This window comes from Myotis nattereri (assembly GCF_964212035.1).
Source record: "Myotis nattereri genome assembly, chromosome: 9".
In the NCBI taxonomy this organism is placed as follows: domain Eukaryota; kingdom Metazoa; phylum Chordata; class Mammalia; order Chiroptera; family Vespertilionidae; genus Myotis; species Myotis nattereri.
This window is the reverse complement of record NC_138084.1, coordinates 59766653-59791806: the sequence shown is the minus strand read 5'-3', so window position 1 is coordinate 59791806 and position 25154 is coordinate 59766653. Positions and strand designations below refer to the sequence as shown.

General features: G+C 37.1%; 1 protein-coding gene across 1 annotated transcript in view; it reads left to right on the top strand.

The window, feature by feature from the left end:
* The window catches only part of SLC36A4 (solute carrier family 36 member 4), a 51093-nt gene that overhangs the window by 5235 nt on the left and 20704 nt on the right, over window positions 1–25154 (top strand). The window contains exons 2-9 of the mRNA XM_081099705.1: window positions 821–944; window positions 2547–2637; window positions 4151–4239; window positions 6001–6096; window positions 10560–10644; window positions 16028–16255; window positions 19274–19372; window positions 22190–22359. Of these exons, the coding sequence (XP_080955831.1) occupies window positions 821–944; window positions 2547–2637; window positions 4151–4239; window positions 6001–6096; window positions 10560–10644; window positions 16028–16255; window positions 19274–19372; window positions 22190–22359 (982 nt within the window). The remainder of the gene's footprint in view (window positions 1–820; window positions 945–2546; window positions 2638–4150; window positions 4240–6000; window positions 6097–10559; window positions 10645–16027; window positions 16256–19273; window positions 19373–22189; window positions 22360–25154) is intronic.

The window sequence follows — 25154 nt, the reverse complement described above, 5'->3', positions numbered from 1 at the left end:
AATTTTACTTGTATGCATTCTCTACTAACTGATAGGAAAGGTGTTAAAAATTGGTGTCTGTAAAGGATACATAAAAGTTTTGTACTATTCTTGAAAATTTAATGTAAATTTGAAAGTATTCGAAAATAAAAAGTTTTAAAAGTTATGTCAGTCATTCCCAACAATCATTTTGTTTGCCTCAGCTCTTTGTTATGTAGGTTTTTTGTATTTGAATGGAACAAACTTTCATGTCCTTAAACTATCCTGTACTTCAGACTTTACTAATGCATAACAGTCATCTCAATAAATCTGAATTTAGTAAATTTCACTAGAACAGGACAGAAAGTGATGGCTAGTGTTGCTTTTCTCCCTGAAATGAGCAAAATCATGCTAAAAATTGCTATATATAAGTGCAAATTTTGGTTCTAAAAATGTAATGGTTGGAATGGACTTATAATTTTAAGTATTTAAAAATATGATTACTTGTATATATAGTATGATTTGCAGTTAACGAGATAAAAATTCATTTTGTTATTTCTTCACATTTTCCATAATTCTATGACCTTTACTGTAAACCTCATGTAGACAAAGCAGAAAACATTTTGCATTGAATACTTATGCTTTTCATTTTGCACTGCTTAGTCCAAACAAAATGTTCAGCAAATAAGTCTAGTTGTTTATTTTTAAATATACTAAAACTCAGGATACTAATGTGCATTAACTTACGGTAGAAATAGTAAAGATGAGTACCAGTGGTATATACTACTTAAAAATTAATTTATACTAGCTTTATCCCACTTTTAAAAATAAATAGTGGAGTTCTTTGTTTTTCTCTTTAAAGATATGGATGTAATGAGGCCCTTAATAAATGAGCAGAATTTCGATGGGACATCAGATGAAGAACATGAGCAAGAGCTCCTACCTGTTCAGAAGCATTACCAGCTTGATGATCAAGAGGGCATTTCGTAAGTGTATGGTTTACATGTCTCCTTTTCACTCAGTATATACTTTGTAATCTTCTACGGGCGAGCGGCCCTACTGGATAGTACAGAAGACACAAAGATGAGTAAGACATAGTTCCCGCCCTCAAGGTGTTGATAGTCTATTTGGGAAAGAACAAATACATCTAAATTACAGAGTAGTGTATAGGAATTACTCCAATGATGATACATATCAAAGGTTATGGATCTTGAAGGAAGATCTGATTGAGAGGATATAAATTTTAAGAGAAGTTGCTTTTGAAATGGGAGTTAGATCGTGGGAGCTAGGTAGTAAACCCTTCGTTATGCAGTTGAACTTTTTAAAACTTTTCTTATTTTATTAATAGATTTGAGTGAGTTCTTATTCTAGGAGTAATTAATGATTTAGCAAAGTAATGTTTTAATTGGTAAGAAAAGAATAGCATACACTAAAAAGTTTTAAGCATTTTTCTTTCCTAAGTTTAAAGTTTGTGCTAGTCTTCCCAGTTTCTTTTTTTCTTGGTCAAGAGACCTCCTTCAAACGCCTGTTAAGAGGAAACTTTTCTGAGGTGAAACCCCTTAGGGCAGTGGTCAGCAAACTGCGGCTCGCGAGCCACATGCTCTTTGGCCCCTTGAGTGTGGCTCTTCCACAAAATGCCACGTGCGGGCGAGCACATACAGTGCGATTGAAACTTCGTGGCTCATGCGGTATTTTGTGGAAGAGCCACACTCAAGGGGCCAAAGAGCCACATGTGGCTTGTGAGCCGCAGTTTGCCGACCAGTGCCTTAGGGAGTTCATAGTCTAAAAGTTAACCAGTATTTATCTTACCTGATGATACACATTGTTTTAAAACCTGTATGTTTTTTTCTTTTAATTAACTTCCTCTTATCTTCATCATAGATCATAGATCAAGTATGTTTAGTACCATAATTACATAGACAATGTCAGTAAATTGCTATCTTACCAACCTAGCTCTATAATCTTCAGTATTGTTCTGAATATTATAGCAGCAAAGAGTCTTATGAGAAAATTACCTTTTCTTTATTAGTTTAACTAAGGGCCCAATGCATGAAATTTGTGCAAGGGCCTTGGCCCCGGCCCCCGCCTGCCGCCACAGCTGGGGGCCTCTGCCGCGTCTGCCTTGCCCCGGCCTACTGCAGCTTTGTCTGGAAGGAAGGACATCCAGAAGGACATCTGGTCTAATTAGCATATTATGCTTTTATTAGTATAGATATGTACAAAAATAATTTTACTTAAATATCTCATTTAGTCTCCATAATAATCCTAGGTATTTTACTTTTATTGTATTTTTATTCTTTATTTTATTTTTCTGGTCAAGTTCTCAGGTAGTGTTGAGAACTCTTTTTTGGGGAAAATAAATTAAAACTACTATTAAAAAAATCAGTCAGTTGTATTTCACTTTTGAATGGCAAAGATGGGACTTGAACCAAATATGACTTCTGGCCCATTTAACTTCTGGTTGAATGGAAATGTTGATTCCTTGCCTAGATTAATTTTTAATTACCTCCTAATGCTAAAACCATGATCATGTGATTTTAATAGCTTTTGTTCTAAAATGTTTAAATCTTACAACTTTTACTTTTCAGATTTGTACAAACTCTTATGCATCTTCTTAAAGGAAATATTGGAACTGGCCTTTTAGGACTTCCATTGGCCATAAAAAATGCAGGCATCGTGGTAAGAATTATATCATTGTGCTCTGTAGTTACCTCACAGCTATCAGTCTTCATTTACAGCAAAGATTACCACAAATTAACATCTGACCTAGTCAACTAAAACATGGTCAGGTGACAAATAAACATTCAGCCATTGTATTGATAAAGTTATGCCAATTATGATAATAGTATCTAACCAAAAATGACAGTTAATTACTCTTTTCATTTCTACTTAATTAGTAATATGTATTATTTGACAGAAAGATCCTAAACTAGTATTTGAGTTTACAGGTATGTTTATATCTTATTATTCTTGGATTTTCAGTGATTTACTAGTAAGCAGTGTACACATGTCAGCACATTTATTTATAGAGAAGATTATTTGTATTAGTGAACTTACAGTTTTTTAGATTCAGAATAAAATATGTAGTTTTCAGATTTCAAGAACAATAGTTAAAAGGAATAACATTTTTTGAAAACAAATATTTAAATATTAGAACCAATTATTATAGTTGTTGCAGAGACTCTAAATAGGAGAGAATTCACTTAAGTAATGAAATTATATTTAACCCTTTTTTAAATGACTAGTTTTCTAAAAAACAATTTTAATATCATCTTTCTCTGCATTTGACTTTGTTCACTCTAATTTAGAGAAACTTAAAATTTTCTAATTATAAAATGAACTTTGGCAATATTTTGTCTGTGCCTCAGCTACCCAAGAATAACTTTAATTTTAGTAAGAAATACTTCAAGTTTATGTGCCATTTTTTCAAATTATTTTCTAGGCACAGTTCCTCACACATAGTAAGTGCTCAATAAGCAGTCTATAGAAGAAATGGATTGCCCACAATCCCAGATTGATAAGAGTGCTGTTTTAGTCATTCAGCGGTCGCCAACAGGTGGTCTGCGGAACACTGGTGGTCTGTGAGGTCCGAAAGGTTGGCGACCGCTGATTTAGATAATGATTCATAGTTGCATGTAATTATTTGGGGGGGGGGGGGCACTGGTAGTGATAGACTTGCTGTCTCATGTTAAATAATATGTATTCTGCCCTACTTTGTTGCATATCTAGCTGTACTCTGTATTCATAGGTTTAGAGTCCAGGGGTGGGCAAACTTTTTGACTCGAGGGCCACAATGGGTTCTTAAACTGGACCGGAGGGCCGGAACAAAGCATGGATGGAGTGTTTGTGTGAACTAATATAAATTCAAAGTAAACATCATTACATAAAAGGGTACGGTCTTTTTTTTTTTAGTTTTATTCATTTCAAACAGGCCGGATCGGGCCCGCGGACCGTAGTGTGCCCACGGCTGGTTTAGACAGTCAAGTTGATAAGATGGAATTATATGTGGTAATTTAAGTATTACTGGAATTCTTTCTATATCCAGTTTATTAGTTTTCCCATTAAAAATATTTAATCATTTTGTCCAACAAATATTTATTGGCAAATGCATAGTTTTTTGTCTTATTGCTTATAAGGCAACTTAAATTTTGTTAAACTTAAATATGTCAACCTTATAATTTTTCCCCTACAGCTTGGACCAATCAGCCTTGTGTTTATAGGAATTATTTCTGTTCACTGTATGCACATTTTGGTGCGTTGCAGTCACTTTCTCTGTCAGAGGTAATGTGGATTCATTAAGTCTATTTATTTTGAAGCTGTGTAATTATTTAAAGCAATAGATAGTCTTACATTTCTACACTGCTTTGCAACTAGCAGTTGTATTTCCTGTAATCTGTTATATAGACAAGTTTAAGATAATGAATTTGGAAAATGGTAGCATTTCATATGGTTGAAATCTGGTTAGTATATATTTACTTATTTTAAAATATAGCCTTGCTCTAGCCCATATTGTATAGTGGTTAGAGCAAAGGCCCACGCACCAAAGGCTTGTAGACCCGATTTCAAGGACATGTACCTGGGTTATAGGTTCGATCCCCAGCCCTGGTTGGGGCTCTTGTGGGAGGCAACCAATCAATGTGTTTCTCCTTCTTATGCTCTCTCTCCCCATCTCCTTCCCTTTTTCCTCCCCCTCCTCCTCCCCCCTCCCCTTCCTTCTTTCTCTTCCGCTCTCTCTAATTATCAGTGGAAAAAATATCTTCGGGTGATGATTAACAAAAAATGATAAAGTGAAATATAGCCTTATTGGCCTTAGCTGGGTAGCTCAGTTAGTTACAGTGTCATCCTGAAACACCAAGGTTGCAGGTTCAATTTCCAGTCAGGGCACATACAAGAAGCAGTCAATGAGTGCATAAATAAGTGGAACAACAAATTGATGTTTCTCTCTTTCTCTCTCTCAAAATAAATAAATATATTGCCCTATCAGTCGTAGAATGGTTTCTTTTATTTAGTGTAAATGAGAAAATCAGGAAAGATATATGGGGAAATAGAGGAAGCAGTACTGTTTTTAGTTATAGTGTAATGATCTCCAATTTGTTAGTAATTCAGTTTGGGGTATAGTGACTTTAGTGTTCTTTGCTGATATGTGGATTGGTAGATAGTCCGTAAAATAATATTCTTTTTTCTTTATCTTTTATCATGAAATGCTTCTACTTTATAATGGACCACTTTTAAAAAATAAATATTGTCTATTCTAGTAAACTAAAATTCTTTGTTGTTGTTGTTAGTCCTCACCCCAGGGTATTTTTCCATTGATTTTTTTTTTATTTTTTAAAGAGATTGGAAGGTACGGGGAGAGACACACAGAGAGAAACATTGATGTCAAAGTGACATGTCGATTGCTTGTCTCCTGCATGTGCCCTAATGGGGCTGTGGATCGAGCCTACAACATGGCCCTTGACTGAGCCAAACTGGCTAGGAATAGTAAACTAATATTCTAATCTTTAACTCTTGTTGTTTTAAATGTTCTTAAAACTGTGGGCAAGTCATTTATGATTTTTAAATAACAATGTATACTTGAAAGAAAAGTGGGAAAGAGGACTTGGGGAAATAATACCTACCTCATGGGGCTACTTTGAGGATTAAAGAAGATAGGTTATGTGAAAATATATTGTAAAGCCCTGTACAGATGTATTAAGTAATGCTATTCTAAGAATGCTTTAGTCATTAAAATTAATAATTTAAGCATGAACAATGTTTTTAGGTAATTGAAATATTTAAATCCATGAAGCACAACTATTGTTATATGAATTCTACAAATATATAAACTTCAACAGTAATAAAACTAATATATTGGTAATAAGGACAGATAAAATTTTTAAATTTCATGAGACATACTTTATGCAGATCTTGAAATTTCAAAAAGAATGTCAGGGAATACCCCTATAGTCATTAATTCCCATTTATTTGATGTCTTTTAGAGGGAAGGGTTTATGAACCTACTGGAATTTTTTTTTCACATACATGTATGTCATTAAATTACAGGTTTAAAAAGTCAACATTAGGCTATAGTGACACTGTGAGCTTTGCTATGGAAGTAAGTCCTTGGAGTTGTCTTCAGAAGCAAGCAGCATGGGGACGGTAAGTGCTTGCTATATTATTAATATCTGGTTATTGAAATTACATTTATTTTAAGTACTTTAACCTATAAATGCTGTTAATTTATACATGAATAAAAGTATGATAAAGTTGGGGGAATAAACATAATCTTTAAAGTTAGACAGACTTGGGATCAGATCTCAACTCTACCATTTTTCAATTTTATGACCCTGGACAAATTATTTTGTTTTAGTTTTCTCACTATCAAATGAGTTTATAATAATACTTGCTTCACAAGCTTACTACAGTAGTTTAAATAATATTTATTTAAACTAGAGTTTAAATAATATTAAATAATATTTATGAAGCACCTGGCAAACTTCTATACTAATAAAAGCATAATATGTTAATTAGACCAGATGTCCTTCCGGATTAAGATGGGGCTGCAAGGGAAGCCCAGGTCCCAGGTGACAGAGGGAAGCCGGTGCTGGCAGCTGGGGGAAGGAAGGCCTACTCTTGCATGAATTTCATGCATCGGGCCTCTAGTATGATATAATCATGTTCAATCATTTTTCAAGGAAAAGAAAAAAGTTGTGATCTCATTATTTCAAAGAAAATTATGCTGTTTAGCTACATGCTTAGAAAACATCTGAAGTATGCATTTTAGGATATTCTTATCTTATTGGTTAAATATAACTCTATCATTGGTGGACATGGCTAATCAAAGTGAGATGAATACAGCCCTGGAAAAATAAGCATAGGTGTTCAACAAAATGCTGAGTGTGGTACAAATGATATGTGCAGTGAAAATTAAAAGAAGAGGCCTTGCAGCTGCCTGAGCAGAGGGTGGGGACGCAGCCTGCTGATCCTGGGGTTAAGTAATGCTGTAAGGGGCAAATTTTCATATTCCTCTATTAATAGATTAAATAGTGTTGTAATGGCTAGAATGTCCTCTGAAGATTTCTACCCCTTGGCCAGATAACTCAGTTGGTTAAAGCATCTTCCCAAAACGCCAAGAATGTGGGTTCAATCCCAGGTCAGCACACATACAAGAACCAATTGAGAAACCAAGATGGCAGCATAGGTAAACACCGGAGATTGCTGCCTCGCACAACCACTTCAAAAATACAGCTAAAAGACGGAACGGACATCACCCAGAACCACAGGAAGGCTGGCTGAGTGGAAATTCTACAACTAGAAGGAAAGAAAAAAGCGTACCGAGACTCAGAGGAGGTGTGGTACGGAAGTAAAATACTAAGGTGCGGAGGCGCATGTGGAGCGAGCTGGCGGCTGAGGGCGAGGTTGTCTTTTTCAATCGGGAGGGAGTCTCAGGCTCTGAGCTCCAGTTCCGGGCGAGTCTCTGGGGACCCAGACTCAAACGGGAGAAGCAGGACTGTCTGGCATCACTCGGAACTCGAGGGCAGCTTTCTCTCCGAGGTACTTGCAGCAATTGCTGGGACACTGAGAAGCAGAGCCTCTGAGGGCAGGACTGAGAGCAGCCATAACTGCTCGCTCCACCCGCCCCGTTGATCCCCTGGGATCCGCCCCGCCCAAGCCTTGCACGCAGGCATTTGCTGGATAGCCTCAGGCAGAGGCTAGATTAGCACTTCCCTAGAGATCAGGACAGAAGTTCTCCCGCTGCAGACACAGCTGATTCTAACAACCAATTGGCCTGGAGGTCAAATCCCCCCCAGTGTTACCTACAACAGTCAAGGCTTAACTACAACAAGACTGTGCACAAAGACCACAAGGGGGTGCACCAAGAAAGCATAAAAAATGCAGAGACAAAGAAACAGGACACAAATGACAGAAATGGAGGAAAGCAAACTGCTAGATATAGAGTTCAAAACCACACTTTTAAGGTGCTTCAAGAACTGTCTAGAAGCCGCCGATAAATTTAGTAAGGCCCTCGAAAAGACTGGTGAGACCGCCGATAAATGTAGTGAGATCCTCAAGAAATCCAGTGAGACCCTCGATGTTGTGATAAAGGACCAACTAGAAATTAAGCATACACTGACTGCAATAAAGAATATTATACAGACTCCCAACAGCAGACCAGAGGATCGCAAGAATCAAGTCAATTATTTGAAATACGAAGAAGCAAAAAACACCCAACTGGAAAAGCAAAATGAAAAAAGAATCCAAAAATATGAAGATAGTGTAAGGAGCCTCTGGGACAGCTTCAAGCATACCAACATCCAAATTATGGGGTTGCCAGAAGAAGAGAGAGAACAAGATATTGAAAACCTATTTGAAGAAATAATGACGGAAAACTTCCCCTACCTGGTGAAAGAAATAGACTTACAAGTCCAGGAAGTGCAGAGAACCCCAAATCCAAAGAGGACCACACCAAGACACATCATAATTAAAAATGCTAAGAGCAAAAGACAAAGAGAGATTCTTAAAAGCAGCAAGAGAAAGAAAGTCAGTTACCTACAAGGGAGTACCCATACGACTGTCAGCTGATTTCTCAACAGAAACTTTGCAGGCCAGAAGGGAGTGGCAAGAAATATTCAAAGTGATGAATGCCAAGAACCTACAACCAAGATTACTTTATCCAGCAAAGTTATCATTCAGAATTGAAGGTCAGATAAAGAGTTTCACAGATAAGAAAAAGCTAAAGGAGTTCATCACCACCAAACCAGTATTATATGAAATGCTGAAAGGTATCCTTTAAGAAGAGGAAGAGGAAGAAAAAGGTAAAGATACAAATTATGAACAACAAATACGCATCTATCAACAAGTGAATCTAAAAATCAAGGGAATACATAATCTGATGAACAGAAAGAACTGGTGATTATAATAGAATCAGGGGCATAGAAAGGGAATGGACTGACTATTCTTGGGGAGGAAAGGGGTGTGGAGGATGCGGGAAGAGACTGGACAAAAATCGTGCACCTATGGATGAGGACAGTGGGTTGGGAGTGAGGGCGGAGGGTGGGGTGGGAACTGGGAGGAGGGGAGTTGTGGGGGGAAAAAAGAGGAACAAATGTAATAATCTGAACAATAAAGATTTAATTAAAAAAAAGAAAATTAAAAGAAAAAGAATAGTGTTAATGGTTTATGGTTAAATGTGGCCTTTCTAGGGATTTTCAGGAATTTAGATGTATTCATGAGCTGCTGAGAGTTCTTGATATGCTGAGTAGGAAAAGGAAGAAAACAGTTTCAGGCCCTATGGATTTGCCCCAATAATTGTATCTTCTTCCTCCTGCTCCAGTGCAGAGGCATCTGTGTCTGTTTTTTCTATCAAAAGAATGGCTTCACATAGAAGTGGTTGGAATGATTATTGGTGGGATACTAAAGTCAAAGATGAATGAAGAGACCTTAAGGGGAATACTTAAATTAATTCGTCAGAGAGAAGAAACTTGAATTCATTTCAGGGTACCAAGAATACTTCCAAAAGAGGTACCTGAAGAACCACGGAGAACTGTAGAGATAGGGCCAGAATGAAGATCTAGGCAAGGGCTCTTTTAGTTTCAAATGGCAGAAGGAGGGTCTGTAGATTGGTAGACCAGATTATTTGCCAGCTTGACAATGATGGTCACATGAGAGACTACAGTGAATTAGTAGGTGCATGCCATTGTAGTCACCTACTGTTCCCAGAACAAAACTGAGAATATTGCCTGGCCTAGTGGTTCAGTTGGTTGAGTGTTGTCCTGTACACCAAAAAGGTTGTGGGTTTGAATCCTGCTCAGGATACATACTTAAGTTGCCAGTTTGATCCCCAGTTGGGGCACATACAGGAGGCAACTGATTGATGTTTCTCTCCCACATTGATGCCCCCCCCCCCCTTCCTCTCTCTGTAAAATCAATAAAAATATCCTCAGGTGAGGATGAAAAAGATTGAGAAATATGGGCTATATATTAACATGTAGACAAATTTGTGACTTGATCAACTGCCATACCCAAAGAATGCTAATTTGGTGATATCCCTTTCCCTTCCTCCTATGCTATTTTATGTAGCTGGAATTTTATAGATATCGCTTTAGAAAATAAGAACAGAGCTAAGCTACTGAAGAGGTCTCCGATGGCATGATTCGGGCCATGCCCTTAGTCCTCTCCTATTCCATATTATTAGTGATTTGATAGTAGAGAGTATGCTCATGATATTTGCAAATGACACGAAGCTGGGAGGCTTGGGAAATACACTGGGTTAATCTGAAAAATATCGTGAGAAGTAGAAGAGTTGTGCTTAATCTAAAAGAAGAAATGTTTTCATTAAATTATTTTATAAGTATATACTCACAAACTGTTGAATTTCAGAAATAAGTGATGGGAAAATTTTGGCCTTTTAACTTAATGAAACATTCTTTTGCTCAATAATAATTGTAGTGATATACTGATCATAACAGTATGCTTTTTGTAGAAAATAAATATTTTAATTTTTATTGTAAGGATGTGAAAAGAATATAGTCTATTATATGTTTTTAAGTAGTTAAAAAGAAAATATATATTAATATTTCAGCAGCTCTTATTAATACTCATTTGTGGGTTTGTCTTTTTAGGAGTGTGGTTGACTTTTTTCTGGTGATAACACAGCTGGGATTCTGTAGTGTTTATATTGTCTTCTTAGCTGAAAATGTGAAACAAGTAAGTATTTTTCTCCAGTTATTGAAATCATTTTCTTCCAATGCCATAATTATAGCATCATGTTTCCTCTGAGTAAGCCATGGCCAAATATGCAAATGTGTTTCTTTCATTAATTACGTTTCTTTGTAGATTTTTCTTTAGTTGGATTTCTGCTATTGCTGATCTTACTTTTCTTATCATTATATCAGTAATGCTTGTTCGTTTGGATCAGAACAGGACATAATTTACTGAGTCTTAGCTACTCAAATTTTAGGTACACAGATGTTCAGGAGCATATTCTTTACGTTGATGTTTTATAAAGACATATATAAGGCTTTAGCCAGCGGCCTAAAGAGTGAAGTACAAAAGTGGACATTACTAAAATGCAACAATTATTGCCATGGTCTAAAAAGTTGCTGTGTCCAGGAGTGTACAGTGTTCTTTAATTTTCTCCATATGTAAATATTTGCTTTAAGAGGAAGTGGTTTGCAGTCTTAATAGAGGCTGTTGATTTGAACAAATATGCAAAGCACTGAAATAAAAAAGCTCCTCTATCAAAACAGTGACAGAGCACATTTCTTTATGTGCTTTCACTGGTAGTTTGCCTTTATAATTCCTACATTACACCCTGCTCTTTCTTTATTTTAATTAATAGAGTTTATTATCCACATGTGTATGGTGCAATACTAGGCATTTTACATAGTAATATGTAGTACTTGTCTTCTAGGTATTTTAATGCAAAATTATAATGTGACTGTTTTCTAAAGAACCCATATGTATCCATATAAGTATATCTGAATCATTTTTCTAAGTATAAAGAATACTTTATTTTTTATTTTATTTATTTATTTTTTTATTGCTTAAAGTATTACAAAGAGTATTACATATGTCTCCTTCTTTTTCCCCTCCTTGACATTCCCCCGGTCTCCCCTACCCCCCAGTGTCTTATGTCCATTGGTTATGCTTATATGCATGCATACAAGTCCTTTGGTTGATCTCTTACCCCCCCCCCCCATCCCATCCCCCAACCCTCCCCAGCCTTCCCGCTGTAGTTTGACAAAAAAAAAAAAGAGAGAAAAGAACTGATAAATGTGTCATACAGTATAAGTAAGCAAGTGGGATGGAAGAGATTTACTTCATATACCAAATCATAATGAATCTTTCATTAACATTTTGAGCCCCCTGCGTGCAGGAGGAACTGGGGAGGAACAGAATAATAAACAGTAAACCACCAAAAAAACAGAATATTTTATATTTAGATCAAGGATTGGCAGACTTTTCTGCAAAAGGCCAGATAATAAGTATTTTCAGTGTTTCAGTGTTGCTGGCCATATGGCCTTTGTCTCAACTCAGCCGTAAACAACACTACATAAGCAAATAGATGTGGCTGTATTTCAATAAAATTGTATTTTCAAAAATAGGCTGGATTTGGTCTTTGGGCCATAGTTTGCTAAAGCCACTGGCTTAGATTTCTATTGTTGGAAAGGCTTATTGAATCAAACCCCCTTTTATAAAAGAGAGAATTGATGCTTTTATTAGCATTACTCATTATAGATGATGTACTTTTAATTTTGCAAGTAGTTAACTTCACAAGTTGCAATTTTCTAGGACTACTAACTCAGTTGAGAGGCTATTTATTGTCAAGAACTGATAAGATATCATCTTGCCAATCATTTATGTAGAATACAATGGAAATGATGCTTTTCTAGGATTGTGCAACATGGTAGTATACTCTATCTTTTTTATTATCTCCTAAGAGAGCAACCAAAAAGGTTGATTTGAGTGTATGAATAATGCTAATGATGCCTTATAATTTTATATTTATAAGCTATTACATATCATTTAATCTTTACAACTACTCTGTAATGTAATGTAAATACTATGCTCATTTTATGAATGAGGAAACTGAGTCTTGCCATATGTGAGTAATGTGCCCTAAGTCATATAAATTAGGTTGAAATTTAAGTTTGACACAGCTGCCACCCAGTATATTCATTGCTCATCACTGGACAGAACACTGATTTTAGTTGTGTGTGTGTGTGTGACATAAAGAGTATATAAAGTACATAAAATGAATATCTGAAGCTTAGGATTGGTGACGTTCTCCTACAAAATACTATCAGTTGCTTCCAAAGGTAAATAGAAGAATTTAACTCATTTGCACGTGTGCTAGAACACCAGGTAGAAAAGTGATGCTCTGGGAGGTAAGAAGAATGCCTGTTATGGATAGAGAGATGAAAGGCCTTGTGAGAAATAAAGGGCAACATGGAAAAAGAAAGACATTGAGACTTGAGAAAAATGGAAAGGAATGATGAACATGTACCTCGGCACAGCAGACAGATGGTCACTGAAACAGCAGCATCAGAGATTTCCACTCTCTCCAGAGGCGTGCTCTCACATCTGATAGCAGTCTCTGGTAGTTTGATCAAACTTTACCAACACACAGGTTGATCAAACCTTACCAATTACTATTACTGTTACAGTTAAAAACGGTAAGATTATTACCGCCTTAATCCACATAAAATTGCAAGTGTAGTATTTCATCAAACTAAAGAAGGGTTTAGATGTGTGAACCTCCTGCTCTGCAGCTGCCATATGGCTGTCTCATTACACCACCGTGGACAATTGGGAGGTGAAAAAGCCATAGTGCTCCCCATGATTTAGTCCATTGTGGTTATAGCTCCTCTTGGTTCTTACTCTAAGATACTCTAGAACATTTCAGAGAGATGAAATAGTATATATGGGCCTTATGAGAAATGAAGAGTTGGGAAGGGATAAAAAAGATTTGGTATGGACTTTAGAGTCAAAAGATCTGAATTCAAATCCCTGCTCTCAGTTTTAACGCACTCATTGGGTAAGATCCCCTTATCCCTACTCAAGTCTCAGTTTCCTTGTTTGTAAAATGGAAATAGTAATACCCCCCCCCCCCGTTCCCTTATTGTGAGGTTCAGCTGACAAAAGGGTTGTGAAAGCCTTTGTAAACTGTCAAGCAGCATACAAATGTAGGGTATTATGGCTTTGATTTTGATTTTAGCTTTGCTGAAAAACATAACCTGCTTTGGAATTTTAACCATTAGATTACTGAATAATTGAAAAAAAAGTTAATAAGTAGTGATTTTTAGTCAATTTGAGCTCTAACTGGAAACAACTGAATTTAGTAATTTTATTTTATAATATTTATTTCAGTGTTTTGCATTTTGGTAAACATGTGAGATCATAGGAAGTCCTATTAGATAGCCAATCTCTGTCTCTAGAGGGCACCAAAGGACTCAAATGTTTACCTGAATCTTGCTCTAGGTATGTATCTACACTTTTATTTTATTTTTTAATCCTGAAAATTTTTATAATCATTGTTCTGCCAAAGAATACTAAATTATGAGATATTTGTGATAGAATTAATTTTAGATTCCCAAGCACCTCATAATTCAAAAAACCATTTTTAAAACTGGTTATGTAACTGCTTTTCTCTTGCCAGCTATCCTTGTTAGCACCTAACTTTGATCAACTTCTAATCTGGTTATTGGAGTTACTTCTTTGATGCAGAAGTATTTGGCTCCAAATAATTTGGCTACTGAGAAAATTGAGTCAACAAATAAAATATCTTCTTAAGAGCCAAATATTGTGATTACCAGTTTAGCTTCTATTTCAAATGATAGAAAATAAAATACAAAGTTTTGATGGCCACTTACAAGATTAATGTAAGCTATACATTTCTTAAATGGTGCATGGTGTAACCTGACAGTCCAGTATGAGTAAGAAATTGCCTATATAATTTAAAACTAGTAGATATATTCCCTGCAGTTGAAGATAATTTGTACATTTTTAGGTGTTTATTGTGGATTATTAAGTATAAAATTAAAGTTAACACTTGAATTGTTAATCACATGAGAATCTGTTCTGAACTTCTGATTTGTTGGCCTGTTAATACTTAATCTATGTAGAGAGAGAGATGTTGGAGGGGAAGCCAGGTGGCTACTTGGGCAGGGTGGCAGTATTTTATTAGGTCAACATGTAGCTCTTACAAGCTAGATTCTGGAGTTTCAAGCCTAGGTTTGAATTCTCCAACCAACACTTACTGACTTGAAATTATGCAAGCTTTTTTTTATCCTCCATAAACCTCAGTTTCTTCAACTAGAAATTGAAATTAATACTACCACACACCTCAGAGAGCTGTTTTGAGAATTAAATGAGATGCTGTATAGATACATAGAAAGTACTCTATTAAAAATACATGCTCTTCGCCCTAGCTGGCTTGGCTCAGTGGATAGAGCCTGAGGACTGATGGGTCCCAGGTTCGATTCTGGCCAACGGCATATGCCTGGGTTGCAGGCTCCATCTCCAGTAGGGGGTGTGCAGGAGGCAGCCGATCAATGATTAGCTCTCATCATTGATGTTTCTCTCTCTCTCCTTCTCCCTTCCTCTCTAAAATCAATATTATTTATAAATATATTTAAAAAATAAATAAATAAATAATACTTGCTATTTATTAGTATAGTATCTGGTTCTTGAAATTTTATGTATTCAGAAACTTGATAAGTTATGCTCAAAAGAGGGTACAGTGTTGGGGGCAAATAGATTTTCACTGGTATTTTAATTATGGTAAGATCAGTCTCTGCTGTGTATTATTAAAATTGTTTTTAAAGTGTTCTGTCATTTCATTACTATATTAGTGAGTTGGGTTATGTGATTAATTGAATCTGAGACATTTTAATACATGGATTCTATAAATCATTGTATCTCTTTTGAAAACTGAATATTAGTTTATAAAAGTGGCTGAATAAATTTTAAGGTAAAGTTGACTTATCTTAAAGAAGGTTTTTTCTTTAACAAAAATTTATCTACTGTCTAACATATGGCCATGAATGAATTTAGTGGATTCTTAATAAATACTTATGGATATGATGATCATGTAAAAACAATTGATTTTTACAACAGTTTTAAAGCTACTATGATTTCTAAATTTTATTTGGGCCACTGCACATTTCTAAGAGGCACTTGGAACTTTCTGCTGTGAAGAAAGCAAGCTGAGTAGCCTACCAGTGGCCGTTCTAGACAATAAACCGCCTCTTCTGATGGTCTCAGACGCAGATTCAGCCTTTGCAGGATCATGAAGCATCATGGTTAGTCACAAAGCTTCAAAATGAGTTAGTAAATCCACCCTCCTCATTTTCTAGTCATTTTTCTGTTCACAGTATGGTAAAAATTATTTTGAAAGAAGAGTGTCCTGTTTTAATATCCTTAAATTTAATATATATATTTCTGGGAAACTAGAGCATCTTTTAAAATGTAAATATTGTAAAGGAATTTATCACTGAATGTATAGATCATAAGTTTCTTTTATGATTATAAGTTGATGGAAATTTTTTCCCACCCTCTTTCTTATTCTCTTAATAATCCTGTGTAGGTTCATGAAGGATTCCTGGAGAGTAAAGCGCTTGTTTTGAATAGCACCAATTCATCAAATCCATGTGAGAGAAGAAGTATTGACCTAAGGATATATATGCTTTGCTTTCTTCCATTTTTAATTCTCTTGGTCTTCATTCGTGAGCTGAAGAATCTGTTCATGCTCTCATTCCTTGCCAACATTTCCATGGCCGTCAGTCTTGTGATAATTTATCAATACGTTGTTAGGGTAAGTCTAACAAGTTTTCACTGTCATATGTTTCTTAATAAGTAAATTTTTTGTTTACTTTGGAGGTAAAAGTAGTGATGTGTGAAGACCCCTGCTTCACATGTGGCACATAGGAGATAATCAGAACAAGTTGCTTTCCTTTTAGAGCAGTGGTTCTCAACCTTCCTAATGCCACGACCCTTTAATACAGTTCCTCATGTTGTGGTGACACCCAACCATAAAATTATTTTCGTTGCTACTTCATAACTGTAATTTTGCTACTGTTATGAATTGTAATGTAAATATCTGATATGCAGGATGTATTTTCATTGTTACAAATTGAACATAATTAAAGCATATGATTAATCAGAAAAACAATATGTAATTATGTATTCAACTAGGGACTCAGTGCATGAATTCATGCACCTTAAAAGGAACTGTGGGCCGTGAGGCTGCAGTGGGCACAGGCGTGGGTCTCGGCCCATCCTCCACACCCCCACCCAGCCCTCCGGCTGCGGCTCCTGGTCCCCTGTCTGCCAGCAGCCCTGCTCCTGCTGCTTCTGCTCCCACATGCTGATGGCACTGGCCCACTTGCACCTGGGTGTGAGCAGCAGCTACTGCCCGAGCACCCCTCAGGAGCAGCGGGAGGTGAAGCCCTCAGGGGTGATTGGGGTGGCAGCCGCTGCTCACACCCACTGCTCACTCCCACTGATGGCGCTGAGCAGTCAGGGCTGGTGCTAGGCACCAGCAGTAGGTGTGAGTGGTGGCTCCAGCGCCAGTAGCAGGTACGAGTGGAGCTGGCGCTGGCAGCAGGTGCGAGCACCGGGCAGGACCGTGGCACATGGGAGCAAAGAATTTTCAGTAACCACCAGAGGCTTGCCTGGATGACAGCGACCGGCACCCCTCTTTGGTCTGGCACCCCCTCTCACCTGCTGCACATCCTGCCGCAGCCAACGCCCGCCATGTTCCGCGCACACCCCTTGGTGGTCAGCGCACATCATAGCAACTGGTTGTTCAGTTGTTCCGCCTTTTGGTCTATTTGCATATTAGCCTTTTATTATATAGGATATGTGTTTTCCGATGGTCTTAGGCGACCTCTGTGAAAGGGTCATTCAACTCCCAAAGGGGTTGCGACCCACAGGTTGAGAACCACTGTTTTAGAGGATATTGCTGATTGCACCCATGTGTGACCTGGAGGTTTAAAGTACAGGCTTCATAGTTAGATCTGGTATTGAAGCTTGGTAACTGTGCTTCTGGGCTTTATGGTATGGCTTCCAAAGGTAGTAATACTCACCTATTAGAGTTGTGCGATTTAGGGTCACACCTTGGTACACTGCCTAAAAACTTGTTAGTGTTTTGTTTATTCCTTTAAGATTTGATTCAATCACAAGAGATGGGGGTATAGACGTAATTTTATAGTTTTCTTTCACTTCTGAGCCTTTATTTGCTGCTACCACTTCAGTCCACTGACACTGCATTAGTCCGTAACCTCTTTATTGGAACTGTGCAGTTAACCTCAACTGATTCCATCGTTCATAATCTGGGGATTCTTAACCCACTTCCCTTAAAAGAATGTATTCAAGGGATTCTGCAAATCCCTTGAAATTATTTGTAAGATTTAATGAGTTTCTCGCTGTATGTGTGTGCTTTCTCCTGGGCACCTATACAGCTTTCATCTCTCAGATGGGCCAAGGACTCAAGAAAGGTGGAGACTCTTTGTTCTTTCTTTCCTGACCCAATCCGTCTTGCGTATTGCTGCCAAAGCAGTTATTCTGAAATCTCCCAATAGCAGTGATTGTAGATTCTCTTATGATGGATGGATATTTCACCCTCCCCCGCCCCCTGAATTCCAAAACCTGTAGGCTCTTTCTTATAGCATGTACAAATGGAAGGGGACAGGCAGGAATATCTTAAGACTTCCTGGAGTTCATGATCCTTAGCTGAACGAGGAAGAGTTAGTGGAGCAGAAAAGGAAGTTCCTTAAATAGAAGGGGCAGTGTGAGCATTGAATAACAGTTTAATGTTATCAGATGATCCAAACACTTTAATACCCTTTTTATTCTGACTCTAGCTTATATTTTTAGTCATGTATCTCCATTAATCACACAATTCTACCTAAGTTTCAAATGTTCTAGACTTCTCTATTTCCCAAATTACCTGTGTGCTTTCACACTTCAATTTCTTGGCCTTGAATTCCCCTTGCAATCAGATAAGGCAGAGAACACGGTTGGGACTAGGAGAGCAGGGACTAGGAGACTTGGAGCTGCTGGAAGAGGTGGCCATTGTGGAGCCAGAGATCTTGAACAAGATGTGCAGTTTGTAAGTTTTCAGATAGTGAGAGTCGGAACAAGGCTATGAGTCAGGACCAGGTAATCGCAGCCCGAGTCAAGGTATATGCACAAGTAATAAGCTTCATGTCAGCTGTCAGGTCAGAGACTAACACCCTGAAAACGGGGGACCCGGGCTAGGGAGCAGCACAGCATGATGAGGTAGAAAGTCAGAGTCTGGAGCCAGGTGTCTTAGAGACTGAGCCATGAAAATAGAGAAGGAATTTTGTTGATAACTGATTAAATGGCTCTCAGTCCCTGAGTATGCTTGTATGTTTCCTGTTGTGGTAGGATCCATACCCAGTGTGAACAGCCTGGGATTTGCAGATGGAAACAGGTAATAAGGAGCATTTAGCTCAGATGGAATGTGTGGGCATGAGGAAAACAACTGCTTTGGCAGTGGAATCCTAACAGCTTGGCTACATTTAACAGAGGATGCTTCAAGTGCTTATTGAAAGAATTATTCACTTTTGTAATGCATATGGGGTGGGGCAAAAGTAGGTTTACATTTGTTCATATGGAAATAACACAATAATGAAATAATAATACAATAATAATATCTGTTTTGGGTACTCAAACTGTAAACCTACTTTTGCCACACCCTGTTCTTGCTGCTGTAAAGCTGGGAAGTGTGTGATTTTGCTCTTTCATTTAAAATTCTTTAAAGTAAGTACAGATGTAACGTGCCTTATTTTTTTCTTTCTTTCTCCAGAATATGCCAGATCCCCACAACCTTCCAATAGTAGCTGGTTGGAAAAAATACCCACTTTTTTTTGGTACTGCTGTATTTGCCTTTGAAGGCATAGGAGTGGTAAGGATTCAGTCTTTATTATTTTTTACAATATTAAATCAACTCAAAGATTTATGTAGTCTAGCTGCATTTAAAATATATGTTTTTAATATTTCTATTTATTTCTAGAATATGATTTGCATTTCTTAGACATATCACGTAAACTCTAATTCTCTTTATCTTAATCTGTATCATGAGTACCTTATATTAGATGATTTTTAAAATTTTATTATGGAAAATTTCAAACATATACAAAATTTAGAGAATAGTATGATGAATTTTTATGTAAGCATAACCTAGTTTAAAAAACCATTAACTCATGGCCAGTTTTGTTTTATCTATATTCCATTTATTCTACCAAGCCTGGATTATATTCAAATCCCAAACATCATATAGATGACTTGAAGTGAATTGAAATTGTTATAGTGTTACTCTTTCATAAGAAGAGTCAAATTAGTCAAATCTAATATGAATAGATTTGTGCATATTATGTTTGTTTTGAAAAATAATGTCATTATAAGGGTAATTCCAAGAGATACAGGCATCCTGAGGATTTCAAGACCTTAAATAATTCCTTTCAAGATTCTTCCAGTTTTTTAAAAGCCTGGAATGTGTAGATTTGTGGAAAACAGACTATCGCTCTCTACTCCGTAGTTTATGTTTCATAGACTGATGGTTTCTTATGGGAGCAAAACTACTTACAAACACCTGTTAATATGAACCACAGACAAAATAGATGTAAAAGACAATTTTACACCATTTCACTTGGGTTTCTGCTTTCTGAATTCTCCTATAGAGAATTCTCACAAGTTCTTGCAGCTCCACTTACCACCGTTACAGTCAGTTTCATTCAGATTTTCATGTCTGTCTTTACCTACTAAGCTTTCGTTAGCTGTTAGATATTTACAGTTAAGTGTTTTTTGTGTTTTTTTCTGACATCTCAAATTCAACAACTCCAGATTTTGACACATACTTTCTTAAGCTTAACTTTTTCACTTCCCTATTTCTCTCATTTTACTTTCAATAGCTGAAGCTTGAAACATTGGAATAATTCTTTTCACTCTGTTACTGGTTTCCTCATTCCAGTCAGTAATTAAGGCATGTTGATTCTTCTTCCATGTTTCCCCAAATCTATTCAGTGAGACTTGACACAGAGGGAGGCTTCCTAAATGCTAATTCTTCCCCTCCCCCTTTTCTAGCTTCACCGGCACTATTCTTGATGGTAGCCCCTTATTTCAGGCCTGAATTATGTCGAGAGCACCCAAGTTGTTCCCTGTCCTCTCTTCTGTTAACCAGTTAATATTTCCATATGGATCTGAAAAATGGAATATTAGAGTTATTATTGCACAGGGTTATTGTGAGGATAATGTGAGATGCTACATGCAAAGCCTTTAGAAAAATGTGTGGTACACTGTTAGCTCTCAGTAACTAATTACTATTGTTACTTAGTGTCTTTACAGTATGGTCAAATCATATGGCCAAAGTCTCTGAAGATTTGCCTAAAAACTTAACATTTTAATTAGCCTTTTTCCTTTTCCTTTACTTTTTTACATAATAAAAATTACTTCTTCATCTCACTAAATTAACAGACAGTAGATACAGATGGAAAAATATAGAAGCAATTATAGACATGTGTACACATGGGTTGCTCTACGTATGTTTTCTAGCACTGTCTGCTGAGAGGCCCATAAGCAGTGATACCCCCGTAGCAATAAGCACACCGAGCACCCAGATCCTGACTTCTAGATACCATTCTCAACAAAAGAACCAAAGTTCCGTGGAGAAATGGCTGATTCTGGGGTTGAAGCAAGGAAATTCAAGATGAGTCTGGAGCATCTTGTAGTGCCAGGAAGTATGGAAGCGCTCAACAAACAAAAGAATGGAGGCAGGTCAACAGGACACAGAAACCAACCTGGTAGAATTTACAATGACCAAAGCTGGAACAATATAAGTAACAAAATAAATAACAGTGTTTTGTATTCATACTCAAAGTATAAATAAATACATGAATCCATACTATTGTAAATTAAATAATTTTATAATTTAATCAAATAATTTATGTAATGCTCCCTCTGAAGGAGGTGTAGCTTAATCCCCCCCTAGTCCCTGGAGTGTGGGCTGGCTGCCTTGAGTGACTTGCTTCCAAGGAACAGAGTAGGATGGCGGGGGTGGGGGGGTGGGGAGAAAAGACCTTTACAAGCAGAGAAACCTGGCTAGCACTGCCTTAACCAAGTGATCAAAATTAACTTCACCAGTGATAACTCATGTTGATTACAAGTGTGATAAGAAGGGCACTTCATCCCTATGGTAACCTTTTCTAAAACTAAAATCCCAGTCTAGTCAAACATCAGACCTAAATAGAGGGACATCATACTAAATACCTAGCTGATACTCCTCAGAACTATCAAGATAATGAAGAATAAGGAAAGACTGAGGAACTCTCACAGACCCAAGGAGACCAAGGAGGCTTGGTGACAGAATGCAGTGGGGTGTCCTTGGCGGGATGGACACTGGACCAGGAAAAGGACATGTGGAGAATCTAGTGAAATGCACCAGTGCTGGTTCTTAATTGTTAACAAATGTACTTTGGTTGTGTAAAATGTTAATAAGAGAAAGTGTTGAAATTATTATTTTTTAAACAAACAGGTTTGTCCACTAAGAACTGATTTTAAATTTTTTAAAGAGTTTAAAAATCTGTAGTGATAAAATACTTCAACATTTATAAGTGTTTTAAAGGAAAAAGATTTTCAGATAAACTACAGAAAGATTCATTTGTATATATATGACAAGAAACTAGATGGCTTTAAATGATTTGTATTATTTGCACTCTCTTCTTAGGTCCTTCCACTTGAAAATCAAATGAGAGAATCAAAACGCTTCCCCCAAGCATTGAACATTGGCATGCTAATTGTTACAACCTTGTATGTAACATTAGCTACCTTAGGATATATGTGTTTTCAGGATGAAATCAAAGGCAGCATAACTTTAAATCTTCCTCAAGACGTATGGTAAGTAGCTATGAGTATCTCAATCCTAGTTTGTATATTATATATAGTTTGCCAATATTTGATGATAAAGGTGAATTTTTGGATTTATAGTTTAAACATACGAATTTTTACTGATTTCTTTATTTGTGTAATCTAGAATATTTTTATAATCTTTAGAGGAGACCATCTTTGATTTTACAGGTCTTTTTGGGCTTTTTCAAAAAGATAAAAAATTGTAGATTGTTCCAAAATTGAGTTGAGTAAAACATGGATTCTTTTAATATAGACACTTTAATAAAAAGTTTAACACTTTTGATTTGCATCTCTCGTATAATTAGTGACTTTGAACATGTTTTCATATGTCTTTCGGCCTTCTGGATGTCCTCTTTCGAAAAGTGTCTATCTAGGTCCGTTGCCCATTTTTTTATTGGGTTGTTTATCTTCCTTTTGTTAAGTTTCATGAGATCCCTGTAAATGTTGGAAATTAAACCCTTATCGGTGGTATCATTGGCAAATATGTTCTCCCATGTAGTGGGTCTTCTTGTTGTTTTGTTGATGGTTTCCTTTGCTGTGCAAAAGCTTTTTATTTTGATGTAGTCCCATTTGTTTATTTTCTCTTTAGTTTCCATTGCCCTAGGAGCATTATCAGAGAAGAAATTCCTTCGGCATATGTTTGCGATTTCGCTGCCTGTGGATTCCTCTAGTATTTTTCTGGTTTCCCGTCTTACGTTTAAGTCTTTTATCCATTTTGAGTTTATTTTTGTGTATGGTGTGAGTTGGTGGTCTAGTTTCATCTTTTTGCATGTATCTGTCCAATTTTCCCAACACCATTTATTGAAGAGACTGTCTTGACTCCATTGTATGCTCTTGCCTCCTTTGTCGAATATTAATTGGGCATAGTGGTTTGGGTCGATTTCTGGGGTCTCTATTCTATTCCATTGATCTATATGTCTGTTCTTGTGCCAGTACCAAGCTGTTTTAAGAACAGTGGCTTTGTAATACAGCTTTATATCTGGTATTGAGATCCCACCTACTTTGTTCTTTCTCAGGATTGCTGCAGCTATTCGGGGTCTTTTTTTATTCCAGATGAATTTTTGGAGAGTTCGTTCTAGATCTCTGAAGTATGCCGTTGGTAATTTAATGGGGATTGCATTGAATCTACAAATTGCTTTGGGTAGTATGGACATTTTGATGATGTTGATTCTACCAATCCATGAACACGGTATATTCTTCCATCTGTTTATGTCTTCCTCTATCTCTTTTTTCAGTGTCCTGTAGTTTTCTGTGTATAGGTCTTTTACCTCCTTAGTTAAGTTTATTCCTAGGTATTTTAATTTTTTTGGTGCAATGGTAAATGGGATTGCTTCTGTAGTTTCACTTTCTGTAAGTTCACTATTGGTGTAAAGAAATGCCATGGATTTCTTAGCATTAATTTTGTATCCTGCTACATTGCCGAATTCATTTATTAAGTCTAATAATTTTTTGATGGAGTCTTTAGGGTTCTGTATGTACAGTATCATGCCATCTGCAAATAAGGACAGTTTTACTTCTTCTTTTCCAATCTGGATGCCTTTTATTTCTTCTTCTTGTCTGATTGCAATGGCTAGTACTTCCAGTACTATGTTGAACAGGAGTGATGAGAGGAGGCATCCCTGTCTTGTTCCTGTTTTTAGGGGGAATGGTTTTAGTTTTTGCCCATTGAGTATGATGTTGGCTGTGGGTTTGTCATAAACGACAATGCGTTATCATCTCACACCTGTCAGAATGGCTATCATCAACAAATCAACAAACAACAAGTGTTGGAGAGGATGTGGAGAAAAAGTAACTTCTGCACTGCTGGTGGGAATGCAGACTGGTGCAGCCACTGTGGAGAACAGTATGGAGCTACCTCATAAAACTAAAAATGGAACTCCCATTTGACCCAGTGATCCCACTACTAGGAATATATCCCAAGAAACCAGAAACGCCAATCAGAAAGGATATATGCACCCCTATGTTCATAGCAGCACAATTCACCATAGCTAAGATCTGGAAACAGCCTAAGTGCCCATCAGCAGATGAATGGATTAGAAAACTGTGGTACATATACACAATGGAATACTATGCTGCGGTAAAAAAAAAAAAAAGGAACTCTTGCCTTTTGCAACAGCATGGATGGAACTGGAGAGCATTATGCTAAGTGAAATAAGCCAGTCAGAGAAAGATAAATACCACATGATCTCACTCATTTGTGGATTATAGAGAACAACATAGACTGATGAAAAGGGACAGACCCAAAGACTGAGAAACAGCGATCAGGCTATCAATCCCCAGAAGGAAAGTAGGGGAGGGCGGGGGTAAGGGGAAGAGATCAACCAAAGGACTTGTATACATGTATATAAGCCAAACCAATGGACATGGACAACGGGGGGATGGGAGCATGAGTGTGCGGGGCGGGCAGGGGGTGGGGAGGTTGGGGGTTAATGGGGGGGATGAGGACACATTTGTAATACCTTAACTAATAATAAAAAAGAAAAAAAAAGAAAAACACATATATATAAAAAAAAAAAAGTTTAACACTTATTCTTACTGCCAAAAAATCCAAAACTCCAGTTTCTGATAAAAGAATATAACCTGGCCCTACCCGGTTTGGCTCAGTGGATAGAGCGTTGGCCTGCGGACTGAAGGGTCCCAGGTTCAATTCCAGTCAAAGGCACATGTCCGGGTTTTGGGTTCGATCCTCAGTAGAGGGCGTGCAGGAGGCAGCTGATCAATGTTTCTCTCTCATCATTGATGTTTCTATCTCTCTCCCTCTCCCTTCCTCTCTCAAAAACAAA